Source organism: Salmo salar, chromosome 13 (assembly GCF_965601325.2).
Source record: "Salmo salar chromosome 13, fSalSal1, whole genome shotgun sequence".
NCBI classification, from domain to species: Eukaryota; Metazoa; Chordata; class Actinopteri; order Salmoniformes; family Salmonidae; genus Salmo; species Salmo salar.
In genome coordinates, this window is record NC_138303.1 from 86,650,408 (window position 1) to 86,664,577 (window position 14,170).

The window sequence follows — 14,170 nt, forward strand, 5'->3', positions numbered from 1 at the left end:
CAGTCCAGAGCTTCCGGCGACAGTTCCCAGTCCAGAGCTTCCAGCGACAGTTCCCAGTCCAGAGCTTCCGGCGACAGTTCCCATTCCGGAACCTCCTGAGACGGCCCGCAGTCCGGGAACCTCCTGAGACGGCCCGCAGTCTGGAACCTCCTGAGACGGCCCGCAGTATGGAGCCTCCAGTGATGGTCCGCAGTCCAGGGTCTCCAGCGGCGGTCCGCAGTCCAGGGTCTCCAGCGGCAGTCCGCAGTCCAGGGTCTCCAGTGGCGGTCCGCAGTCCAGGGTCTCCAGCGGCAGTCCGCAGTCCAGAGTCTCCAGCGGTGGTCCGCAGTCCAGAGCCTCCCGCGATGATCCACAGGCTGGTGACACGAAAGCGGAGGGATCAGCCACCTCCTCCCGAACCGGAGCCACCTCCTATGCTGATGGATAAGCAGGATGAGAGGGTTCTTCGTCCCGCACCAGAACCGCCTCCGATGCAGTAGGATCCGTGGGATGAGAAGGTTCTTTGTCCTGCACCAGAGCCGCCACCAACATTAGACACCCACCCTAACCTTCCCTGTTTTTTTTTTGTTGTTTAGGTTTTTGCGTTTGGAGTCTGCACCTTTGGGGGGTGGGGGGGGGGGGGGTACTGTCACGTCCTGACCATAGAAAGCTTTTATTTTCTATGGTAGAGTAGGTCAGGGCGTGACAGGGGGTTTTGTCTAGTTTACATTTTCTATGTTGGGTGGTTCTAGTTTCTGTATTTCTATGTTTTTTGGGGGGTGGATGATCTCAAATTAGAGGTCATATTTAAGTTGTTGTTTTTCCCACTAGGTTTTGTGGGAGATTATTTGTTAGTGTATGTTGCACCTCTTCGTCATGGTTTGTTGTTTTGTTTATTCATTTATTTGTATGTCTTGCATAGTTTCACAGTTATAATAAAATGTGGAACAATACACACGCTGCGCCTTGGACTCCTTCATCATGCGACAAACGTGACAGTATCAGTTATGTTGTCACTTTAAATGTATACCGAACAAAAATATAAACACAACAATTTCAAAGATTTTACTGAGTTACAGTTCATATAAGGAAATCAGACAATTTAAATAAATTCATTAGGCCCTGATCGATACATTTCACATGACTGGGAATACAGATATGCATCTGTTGGTCACAGATAACTAATAAAATTAAATATATGGGCGTGGATCAGGAAACCTGTCAGTATCTGGTGTGACCACAATTTTCAGCGCGATACATCGCCTTTGCATAGAGTTGATCAGGCTGTTGATTGTGGTCCGTGGAATGTTGTCCCACTCCTCTACAATGACTGTGGAAGTTTCTGGATATTGGCGGGAACTGGAACACGCTGTTGTACACCTTTATCCAGAGCGTCCCAAACATGCTCAATGGGTAACATGTCTGGTCGGTACGCAGGCCATGGGGTCACGTGACTTGTCTGACGGTAACTGGTACTGGTTTTAAAAAATGAATGGAAGGATGAAGGTAGTTTTGTAAACACATTTTTGCACAACATTTGAGATAAATAAGCTTCTTGTACATATGGAACATTTCTGGGATCTTTTATTTCAGCTCAGGAAACATGGGACCAACACTTACATGTTACGCTTATATTTTTGTTCAGTGTAAAAAAAAAAAAGGATTTCTGATGTAATGATTCTTGATTATATTTGTTACTAGTACATAACATGCCAATAGAATAGCATAGGATTTGGTCTGGAGTGAAACTTGGTCTGGTATCAATTTCTTATGCACTCAGGGACTTGAGATAAAATGGGTGAATATTTCCTTTAAGTCAACAAATGATGTCTTAAGTCCATGTTTTATTGACTTAAGTCCATGTTAAGTCTTATCTCAAGTTTGAATCGGGCCCCCAATGAAGAGCAGTATGCTAGATGTGTTACCAGTGTCACACAGTTACCAGTGTGAATTCTCTATTATGGCCTGCAGATGTCGATGTAGGTTCAAAAATGGTCCTAGCTGTGCAGCTCTCGACTATGAATCTACTCATGCATGATGAGGTGTCATCTTGGGAGGAATAAAGCAGAAATCCAGTTGAAGGCTAGGCCCTAGTGAATGAATGCACAACTTTATGGTGGTTTTATTAACATGTGCTCACCTTAGATAGTGGTCTTTCCCTCACTCAGTCAGAATGTATCTCTTTCAAATGGTGCCTATCTTTCCTATTCACTGAAGCATACAAGTTGATGCTCTGGGATGTGAGCTCATCTTGATATTAGAGTGCTGTTGAGGTTTGAAAAGCTCTGACACTTTGAATCTGGGGTAAACTAAATTCATGGTCTTTTCCCTGACTGTAATTGTGTGAGGCTTTAGCCACAATTAAAGTCCTAATTTAACACCTGATTTACATAACAAATGGCACGTCTCAATAGGTGGTCAAGATATGACATGACATGGCATACATGGGGGGGGGAGGCCAATGACATTACATCAGACCAACTGGCATACATGGAGGTCGTCTTTAAATTCTCTTTGGTTTAGCCTTCATGGAAAAAGCAGAATGAAATGGTCTAGAACTCCAAAAGTAACCCGGTCCGAACAGAGTACTGTACAGAGTATCCTTTTCCCTGGGAAAACATGTTGTCCATTGAAAAACCCTTAGCTATACAGACAGACTGCAGACAAACGTGCATGCATGCATCCATCCATCCATCCATCCATCCACTGACCCTGGCCTGGGAAACTGGACGATTGAGAGTGTAGTTCCCTCTATTTCCATCATGACTTATTATGCTCCATAGTCCCAGGCCTGGCCACAACCCAGACAGACACTTGTGTATGAGACAGGACAGGAAAGAGAGAGAGATTTATGTGGGTAAACACAGAGGGGAGGAGGAGACCCACAGAATAAGAGGATAAAGAAGACAGAAAGAGGGGGACTTGCACTTATTTGATCTTCACTTCGCCAGCAGCATTCACCAGCCCCACTCCAATCCCCCCTGGCCCTCACTGAAGAGCACTTGAGGCTTACATAACATTCCTCAGAGAGACAAAGTGCTCTGTGAAAGAGAACAACGTGAACACGAAGAGATGTTTGTTGTCCATGCCATAGGACAGCACAACACAATTTTAAACAGACTCCTCATATCCTACATCAAACGTTGTCATCATGGATATTGTTCAAAGTGAAAGTTGTGTTACACAGCTCCTTTTCCTCCTCTGTTGCCCTCGGCTTCAATTAACTGCTTCATTTAATTCATGATGTATTATAACAGTTGTGTTGTGGTTCCACAGGAGAATTTGTGAGAAAAAAATGTGCCCTCTTGTCTGACAATGGAAGTGCTAATGATTTTACGTCTCTACCTTTCTTTAAATAATTATGCTGCCTCTCTCAAAACAAACCATTAATTTCCTTGCTAAAGATATGCAGATGTATTTTAACATGGAGCAGAGTGCAAAGCATTCATCTAAGATTAACAGGACAGGACCTTAACTGTGCAGGTTCTGTTGCCATTTGTGAGTGTGTATGTGTACAAGCGTGTGTGTGTGTGCTATATGCCCTATTCAGGCTGTCCAGTGTAAAGTCTGCTGGGTGCGTGTGTTTGTGGTAATTAGGGGAAGCACTTGTGAAATGGGAAGATCAGGAGAAGAGGACTGCAGTCTGGTTCCAGATTATTCACATGCCATAGATTTCTATGTCTCTATAATGATATAGAGGGGCACATGCAAGCAGAAATATGACACCCTATTGATTTTCAGTCACACATAAACAAGTTCTATAGACTTATAAATGGAGTTAATGTGGTAGATCATCTGAGATTGACAGTTACTGGCAAGGCCAGCTTCTCTTTGGATAGTGTCAGTTGGTGAAGAAATAAACACACTGCACTGTAAACACACAATAATGAAATACATTTTATTTGAGATATTGTGTACTTGACTGCATTATGAAATCCTAATATCACATCATCACTGTGTGAATGAAGATATTGCATCAGTGGGAAAGGCTATGTAGGAAAAAGTGAAGACACCTGAGGGATGACAGAGTAAAAAAGGAGAAAGTTCAGAGTTTGAGACAGCTAAGAGACTATTTATGCTTGATCCGAAAATGTGGTCGGAGGCGCCGTAAGATGGTGTGACGCAATTGCGAAGCCTCCGGAGGAACGCAGAGGCCAAACTGAGCTCCGTACCATATCGCCGTGCGCCTCTCAAATGTTCTAACAACGTGGAAGGCTACGTATGCCTCTGCATTTACATGCTTGGTTGACGGTAGGTGAGAGCAGAAGGTAAATCACCATAAATGCTGCACGGCCAACGCAGATGTCGGAATGACTATGCAGCGCCTTTAAAAGATAAATAGATTGAAATACAATACACTGTCGAGTTTCAGGTCTCAGTTGATCTAAACATTGGCAGATGACAAGGGCTTGTCCAGAGCTGAGTGAATGCCCCTGCTCTCAGGCACATCGAGGCGAGGGCTCCCAGGGCTCTGCTGCTGGGGCCACCGACAGGCAGGACGCTCATGTTATGACAGCCACTCACTGCCCCGTGGTGAGGGGTTGTGGGAGAGTTTTGGGAAACTTTGAAGTCATTTTATTTTGATGAGGTCATGAGTGTGGTGTAACCAATGATGTATATATAAATCATTGGGTGTAACCATAGATCATACAATGATCATAAAATGAAACAAATGAAGCATGTACAGTATTTGTTCCACTCTCTCTCACCATCAAAACTGTCCAAGACTCCCTAACAATAGGACTCTGTACCATCTGTAAGCCTGCATCCGTGCAAGGTGTAATGACTCTGGGTCTGGCTGACTGGTATATAGCCAAGTAGCCTGTTGCTAGATCATTGCTTGTTGTAAGTGTAACCGATGTGAAATGGCTAGTTAGTTAGCGGTGGTGCGCGCTAATAGTGTTTCAATCAGTGACGTCACTCGCTCTGAGACTTGAAGTAGGGTTTCCCCTTGCGTTGCAAGGGCTGTGGCTTTTGTGGCGCGATGGGTAACGATGCTTCGTGGGTGTCAGTTGTTGATGTGTGCAAGGGTCCCTGGTTCGAGCCCGGGTTGGGGCGAAGAGAGGGACGGAACCTACACTGTTACATAGATGATCACAAGCGTCTTTTTTCACATACTAGGATATCTGTGTCTGAGCTCTTTGTAGCCCCATTATTAATGTCATTTCATCACTAATCTGACAAGGTATCTCTGAGATTCTAATACCCAGATATTGTGATTTCTTAAAAAAGTCTCTATCAATGTTGTGCTCAGAAAAGTATTCGTAGCATTGACAATGGCTAGGGCACTCTTTAAGATATATTTTTTCCCCCATCTCATTAATTAGACAGAAAGACGTGCAGAACACATCCCAACACACACACACCCTGGGTTGCCTCACACTGTGCCAGGGTGTGGATGAATAGGGTGGCATGAGAGTAATTGTGTCCCTGGTGGCTCTTGAGAAGACATAATACGAGACTCAAATTAAAGCACTGACCTGGTTAGCTTCCAGCCAACAGGAGGGGCGCCCCCCATAATTGCTGTTTGCAAGGATTAGCTAGTTAATTTGTGAACGCCCCAATTAGACTTGGGGTGGGGTGGTGGGGGTGCTCTAGTTGTTGAATAGCGGCAGGGGGTCGGATACACAGATTGGGTTTTTGGAGATAGGATATGGTGGGGGATTACCAGTGGGGTACAGGGGGTTAAGGTTGATACTGGTCCTGTATTAACTTGCCTTCAGAGAGAGGTGAAACATGCACAGAAGAGGAATTAATTCGTACATGGGGAGCAGAGATAGGCCTACAGCAATGGATGATTGTGGACACAAACACACTGGCACATGCGCTACACTCATTGTGCTGCATTCTCCATGCTGTACACAGCAATGTGTCTGAATAAAACCTCCACTTGGTGAGAATATGTGTCAAGGCCAGAGTGTTACTCAAAACATGTCAATCATATTGATCTTCAGAAAAGCTTTATTCATTCTTCAGTTAATGTATTATAATCATGTGTTGTTTTTCACTTATCACGGGGAAATTAAACCCGGTTAAAAACACAGCACGCATGCTTTATTTCATACTCAGTAGCTAAATATGTCCCGTAGCAACACAATTTAAATCAATATTTGCAATAAGGATGACGTAATCTAACTATTTCTTTCTGAGGTGGTGTGGTGGAAGATTGCCTCTCATTTGACGGTATCGCTGGAATCAGGTGAGCTCCCCTTATCGCTGCTCTAGTGGTACAGTCCAATCGCAGTTTGGAGTTGTTGCTGAGGAGGTTTCATGGTCCGGCGGACAGACAAACGTGTTCGGTGAAAGACGGATCTACTTTCAAAATGTTCCTGCCTTGCCTCAGGATTTACCCGCTTCATAAGAGACAGCATGCTGTATTTATTTTTCTTCTGTACAGCTTGACAGGTATGTTATCCATTATGCCCGCTCGCTCTGTAACATTAGCTAATGTAAAATATTTGGAGAAGTTCTGAGTGCAGCCAACGAGAGCGAGCCAGAAAGCCGAGTGTTTCGCGCGACTCTGACTACTTGTATGGGGCTCCTCTACAGTCTGAACAACATTTGTTTTAGTAGTTCATTTTAGATTTGGACTGTATTGTTTCTATAAGAAAGGTTGACTTTACCATTAAGGACTGGGCAAGGCAGGCGTCCTTTTGTTGAGAAGTTTAGTGTTGGAATGGTGCCGCTGCCGATGATTGTGTGATCCGCGGCTGCCATGGAAACATTATTCATGTAGGCATTATTCACAGGAAACCACTGAGGAGCAACAGTGAGGTGCTCTTTAGTGGTGAGACAACTTTGAAGAGCAACACGGTCGCACAGCAACTGCACTCACCTTTACTAGCTTAACTGAAGACGTCTGATCCAAACAGCCAATACTTAGTTGTTGTATTTAATTGAAGTTATGATTCACAATTGTATTTACACCGCTCAAAACTAGGCCTCTTTTAGAGACTCGTTTTGGAGAGTGGGGACTGTGGGTGCTACAGCAAGGAGACCCCTGGCTGCTCCTACCACAAATTCCATAATAGAAGGTAGTCACTCACCTGTGGTGTTAGGTGCTTTTAGCAACACAGGTGTTTATACTGAACAGAAATATAAATGCAACAATTTCAGCAATTTTACTTAGTTACATTTCATATAAGGAAATCAGTCAATTGAAATAAATAAATTAGGGCCTAATCTATGGATTTGACATGACTGGGCAGGGGTGTAGGCATAGGCCCACCCACTTGGGAACCAGGACCACCCACTGGGGAGCCAGGCCCAGCCAATCAGAATGAGTTTTTCCCCATAAAAGGGTGTTATTACAGACATAAATACTCCTTAGTTTCATTTGCTGTCCGGGTGGCTGGTCTCAATTCAATTCTCTGGCAACAGCTCTGGTGGACATTCCTGCAGTCAGCATGCCAATTGCACACTCCCTCAAAACTTGAGACATCTGTGGCATTGTGTTGTGTGACAAAACTGCACATTTTAGTGGTCTTTTAGTGACCCCAGCACAAGGATCATGCTGTTTAATCAGCTTCTTGACATGTAAACTAATTTGTGCACAAAATTTGAGAGAAATAAGCTTTTTGTTCATATGGAACATTTCTGGGATCTTTTATTTCAGCTCATGAAACATGGGACCAACACTTTACATGTTGCATTTATATTTTTGTTCAGTATACATAGCTACAGTAGCGTTGCTTTCAATTGTGTTGGGTTGCACAAAAACAGTCCGTTGGAAGCCAGAAGTTAAATGCAATTCCATTTCAACTTACAGTGCCGGTGGGTGGAACTGTTGGTCATTATTCCTCTCTGCTTACCTCATGGCAAAATAAAAGTCCCCCACGAGTTATTCCTTTTTTGTCCACATATGGCGCATGTGCAGGACTTTTATTTTTACATGACATAAGCGGAGAGGAAGTGTGTTTACAACAGACCCACTTTTGGGAAGTCTGTACTATTAAACAATCTTTTAGATAATTTGTCGGAATTGCCCACCCTGCTTAATGAGCAAGCATCCTGCCCACCAGCACAGTGAATTGAAATGGAATTGTATTTAAAGGTAGATTCCACTAAATTGCATTGCCACGAGCAGCACAGGTGATATTGAGATGAGCTAGATGCAACACTTAGCGCTCAGACAGTCACAAATAGTATCTGCGTGGAAGGGAAGCCACAGGCTTTTGACCCACTATGATGTTGTTTACTTTCTGCATCTACGTCATCTCGCTGAGTCTACCTTTAACTTCTGGTTTTCACGGAATGTATTTGTGCAACCAAATACAATTGAAAGCAATGCTAGTGTATCTAAGTACACCCGCATTGATAAAAGCACCTTCCGTGGTGTCTGTGTCCTAGAAATAGGAACTAGGGAATATCATTGTTCATTTTGGCACTCTTTTTGATATTTAGTCTTTTGACAAAAATGTAATTGTCTTAGTAACATTTTTGCCATTTTAATTATGATTTAGTCTAGTTATTGTCAAAATGACAAACAGTGGGCCATTTTACTCAACTAAATGCCATTTCATTTTAGTCATCACATTTTTATTGCCTCATTAACCTATAGTAAAAATAAATCACAGATTTTCATGTGCACAAACATCCATAGCCATGTTCTACCAACACATTTTTCTACATAACTTCCTATCGCATGATTCTCTTCCCAACAGCCAAATTGGCAGAAGAACACATTACTCTGCAGCAGATTAAAAATCACACCCCTTGACAGGGCTCCAGACTAAAATTTTCCCCTATGATTTGGTCGCACCAATTTTTTTCTGCGGTAATGTAAGTGCTTGATTTTGGACTGAAATAGTATGTGGACACCCATTCAAATTAGTGGTTTCAGCCACACCTGTTGCTTACAGGTGTATTAAATCGAGCACAGCCATGCAATCTCCATAGACAAACATTGGCAGTAGAATGGTTCATTCTAAAGAGCTCAGTGACTTTCAACGTGGCAACTAGAGGTCGACCGATTTAATCGGAATGGCTGATTAATTAGGGCTGATTTCAAGTTTTCATAACAATCGGTAACTGGTATTTTTGGACACCGATCATGGCCGATTACATTATACTCCACGAGGAGACTGCGTGGCAGGCTGACTACCTGTTATGCGAGTGCAGCAAGGAGCCAAGGTAAGGTGCTAGCAAGCATTAAATGTATCTTATAAAAAACAATCTATCTTAACATAATCACTAGTTAACTTCACATGGTGGTTGATATTACCAGTTTATCTAGGTTGTCCTGCGTTGCATATAATCGATGCGGTGCCTGTTAATTTATCATTGAATCATAGCCTACTTTGCCAAATGGGTGATTTAACAAGCGCATTCACGGAAAAAGTACTGTTGTTGCACCAACGTGTACCTAACCATAAACATCAACGCCTTTCTTAAAATCAATACACAAGTATATATTTTTAAACCTGCATATTTAACCTGTATATTGAATGCAAGAGAAGTGACACAATTTCCCTAGTTTAATATTGCCTGCTAACATGAATTTCTTTTAACTAGGGAAATTGTGTCACTTCTCTTGTGTTCTGTGCAACAGAGTCAGGGTATATGCAGCAGTTTGGGCCGCCTGGCTCGTTGCGAACTGTGAAGACTATTTCTTCCTAACAAAGACAGCCAACTTCGCCAAACGGGGGATGATTTAACAAAAGCGCATTTGCGAAAAAAGCACAATCATTGCACGAATGTACCTAACCATAAACATCAATGCCTTTCTTAAAATCAATACACAGAAGTATATATTTTTAAACCTGCATATTTAGTTAAAAGAAATTCATGTTAGCAGGCAATATTAAACTAGGGAAATTGTGTCACTTCTCTTGCGTTCATTGCGCGCAGAGTCGGGTATATGCAACAGTTTGGGCCGCCTGGCTCGTTGCGAACTAATTTGCCAGAATTTTACGTATTATGACTTAACATTGAAGGTTGTGCAATGTAACAGGAATATTTAGACTTATGGATGCCACCCGTTAGATAAAATACAGAACGGTTCCAAATTTCACTGAAAGAATAAAAGTTTTATTTTCGAAATGATAGTTTCTGGATTTGACCATATTAATGATCTAAGGCTCGTATTTCTGTGTGTTATTATGTTATAATTAAGTCTATGATTTCATATTTGATAGAGCAGTCTGACTGAGCGGTGGTAGGCAGCAGCAGGCTCGTAAGCATTCATTCAAACAGCACTTTCGTGCGTTTGCCAGCAGTTCTTCGCAATGCTTCAAGCATTGAGCGGTTTATGACTTCAAGCCTATCAACTCCCAAGATTAGGCTGGTGTAACCGATGTGAAATGGCTAGCTAGTTAGCGGGGTGCGCGCTAAAAGCGTTTCAAACATCACTTGCTCTGAGACTTGGAGTAGTTGTTCCCCTTGCTCTGCAAGGGCCGCGGCTTTTGTGGAGCGATGCTTCGAGGGTGACTGTTGTCGATGTGTTCCTGGTTCGAGCCCAGGTAGGGGCGAGGAGAGGGACGGAAGCTATACTGTTACACTGGAAATACTAAAGTGCCTATAAGAACATCCAATAGTCAAAGGTATATGAAATACAAATGGTATAGAGAGAAATAGTCCTATAATTCCTATAATAACCTCAACCTAAAACTTCTTACCTGGGAATTTTGAAGACTCATGTTAAAAGGAACCACCAGCTTTCATATGTTCTCATGTTCTGAGCAAGGAACTTAAACATTAGCTTTTTTACATGGCACATATTGCACTTTTACTTTCTTCTCCAACACTTTGTTTTTGCATTATTTAAACCAAATTGAACATGTTTCATTATTTATTTGAGGCTAAATTGATTTGATTGATATATTAAGTTAAAATGAAAGTGTTCATTCAGTATTGTTGTAATTGTCATTATTACAAATACATTTGCAAAAAATCGTCCGACTAATCGTTATCGGCTTTTTTGGGCCTCCCAATAATCGGTATCGGCGTTGAAAAATCATAATCGGTCGACCTCTATTCTCAAGTCATTGGCAGAATATGTAGAGTTGTAGGAAATTAGCTTTAAAATGGCAAAATTCTCTCAGCTGGATGGCACCTTTTTTTGAATTGCAGGAAATTGGCTTAAAAATGCTAACATTTCTCTACAGTGCCAAGATGGGGGGCCTCTAAAATGTAGCCCTGCCGATGGCCGACCACGCTCATTGCTATGCCCCCTGCCACACCCACCACCTAAGCCCTTTTTTGATCCAGAAAAAACCCTGAAATATAATACCCGCTGCAAGTAGTCATGTATTAATCTAACAGTACATTTTACTAGGCTTTTTTTTTTTTTTTTTTTGTACCCCCACTTTGGTTCTGAAATCACCATCATTGATTGAGCTAGTAATGTATCAATATTTCTAGTTTACAAATTAGCAATGAATATATAGCACAACTTTGGATATCACCTCCAACTCAAAATCGAATGGCATTGACCGTTTGGAAGTTTTTAGTGAGGTCCTTTTCTCCTGCTTTGGACAGGCAGTGTGCCTCGCAAAGTGTTTGCTGTCCTCAATATGAAATGATCAACTTGACCCTGTATATCTAAACATGAGCAGCCGTCTTCATCGACCTGGCCAAGGCTTTCGACTCTGTCAATCACCGTATTCTTGTCGGCAGACTCAATAGCCTTGGTTTCTCAAATGACTGCCTCGCCTGGTTCACCAACTACTTCGCAGACAGAGTTCAGTGTGTCAAATCGGAGGGCCTGTTGTTCGGACCTCTGGCCGTCTCTATGGGGGTACCACAGGGTTTAATTCTCGGGCTGACTCTTTTCTCTGTATATATGATGTCGCTCTTGCTGCGGATGATTCCCTGATCCACCTCTACGCAGACGACACCATTCTGTATACATCTGGCCCTTCTTTGGACATTGTGTTAACTATCCTCCAAACGAGCTTCAATGCCATACAACACTCCTTCCGTGGCCTCCAACTGCTTTTAAACGCTAGTAAAACCAAATGCATGCTTTTCAACCGTTCGCTGCCCGCACCCGCCCGCCCGACTAGCATCACTACCCTGGATGGTTCTGACCTAGAATATGTGGACAATTACAAATACCTAGGTGTCTGGCTAGACTGTAAACTCTCTTTCCAGACTCATATTAAACATCTCCAATCCAAAATCAAATCTAGAATCGGCTTTCTATTTCGCAACAAAGCATCCTTCACTCACGCCACCAAACTTACTCTAGTAAAACTGACTATCCTACCGATCCTTGACTTCGGCGACGTCATCTACAAAATGGCTTCCAAAACTCTACTCAGCAAATTGGATGCACTTTATCACAGTGCCATCCGTTTTGTTACCAAAGCCCCTTATACCACCCACCACTGCGACCTGTATGCTCTAGTCGGCTGGCCCTCGCTACATATTCGTAGCGAGGGCCAGACCCACTGGCTCCAGGTCATCTATAAGTCTATGCTAGGTAAAGCTTCACCTTATCTCAGCTCACTGGTCACCATAACACCATAACAATCCCCAAAGCCAATACCTCCTTTGGCTGCCTTTCCTTCCAGTTCTCTGCTGCTAGTGACTGGAACGAATTGCAAAAATTGCTGAAGCTGGAGACGTATATTTCCCTCACTAACTTTAAACATCAACTATCTGATCGCTGCAGCTGTACATAGTCCATCTGTAAATAGCCCACCCAATCTACCTACCTCATCCCCATATTGTTTTTATTTACTTTTCTGCTCTTTTGCACACCAGTATCTCTACTTGCACATCATCATCTGCTCATTTATCACTCCAGTGTTAATCTGCTAAATTCTAATTACTTCGCTACTATGGCCTATTTATTGCCTACCTCCTCACGCCATTTGCACACACTGTATATAGACTTTCGTTTTTTTCTTCTTTTTTTCTATTGTGTTATTGACTGTATGTTTGTTTTACTCCGTGTGTAACTCTGTGTTGTTGTTTGTGTCGCACCGCTTTGCTTTATCTTGGCCAGGTCGCAGTTGTAAATGAAAACTTGTTCTCAACTAGCCTACCTGGTTAAATAAAGGTGAAATAAAAAAAAAGAGCATGTACACTGATTGTTTAAAGCAAAACTACCAAACCTATCGCTGATGGTGAACCTTAACTATCGAAATAAAATCTGTTGTAAGCCCTGTTCAGCTGGTAGCCTATAGCCAGATGAGAGTTGTCTCTGGTAGCTTACTTTTATTCCAGTAAAATACCATTTAACAGTGCATAGTTCACAATAACCTAGTAAATTACAAGTTTGTCACTCAGCTAATAAAGCCTAATATCGCGCAAGCCATTTTAGCATTTGAATGCTGAATGTGCCATGCAGATGTGCAAGATCAGGAAGAGGCCGCCTAGCTCGTGTTGGTTAGCGTGCGAAGCTGGGTACAGTGCGCAGTTTGACTAGGCTGCTGATATTCCCTCCGGTTGTTCGGCATGGAAAATGACTTGTAGATCAATGATTGTCAACAACGTTACATGCAGTTTGACACTGAAGGAGAGGACACATCATTTGACACAAAATAGGAGGAATTTTCGGAAGGTAGAAAGAAAGTAATATATAATGTTAGTGAATTGGCGATTCGTAGCGTTTGATTCGATTTTCTGACTGATGCATGTTACATTTTGGATCGGTTTGGGGTCCGCGGACCGATTCAGTTGTATCTTAAACATTTGAATCGGGACTGATGCGTGTTGGTGAATCGTTACATCCCTAGTTGCTTCCAAAGCTACTGTATATATTTCCCGCAATTTGATTTTGAAATGTTATACAGCCAGAAGCCTTTTTACTCTATCCCAGAGCAGGAGGCTCCAGCGAAACAGGTCTGGGCTGGGCAGACCCTTTCATTACAGGAATCATGAGGATAATGCACTTTGATCAAATCATAGTTTTAGCTGCCAAAAAATAGGATGTTTTCTAACTTGTTAGTGAGGTGACCATGTAATAAATGTTTAGCTCACATTGTGACCATCAAAAAATGTAACTCGCACAGCCAAGTCAAAGGGTCACAAAATGCAACTAAATGGTCGCATTCTGGAGCCCTGCCATTTGACATACTGTGGCTAAATTGTACTCAAAGTTCTGTCATCCAATAACAGCATTGCAACATTTAGAAAGAGAGAGCCTTACAATTCTGCTAATCTCATGCATGCTTTTGATTGGACTAAACAAATAACACTGAAAAGCTATCAATCTCTCCAAAAACTCTTGTCCAGTCCATTT

General features: G+C 42.5%; 1 protein-coding gene across 2 annotated transcripts in view; it reads left to right on the plus strand.

The window, feature by feature from the left end:
- Positions 1–6,021: 6,021 nt before the first annotated feature.
- LOC106568037 (nectin-3-like protein) overlaps positions 6,022–14,170 on the plus strand; it is an 86,130-nt gene continuing 77,981 nt past the window's right edge. Inside the window, exon 1 of one of the 2 annotated variants that reach the window (XM_045692301.2) lies at positions 6,022–6,384. In XM_045692301.2, coding sequence (XP_045548257.1) covers positions 6,303–6,384 — 82 coding nt within the window. In that variant the 5' untranslated portion in view covers positions 6,022–6,302. The remainder of the gene's footprint in view (positions 6,385–14,170) is intronic. The other variant, XM_045692300.2, reaches the window with a different exon arrangement.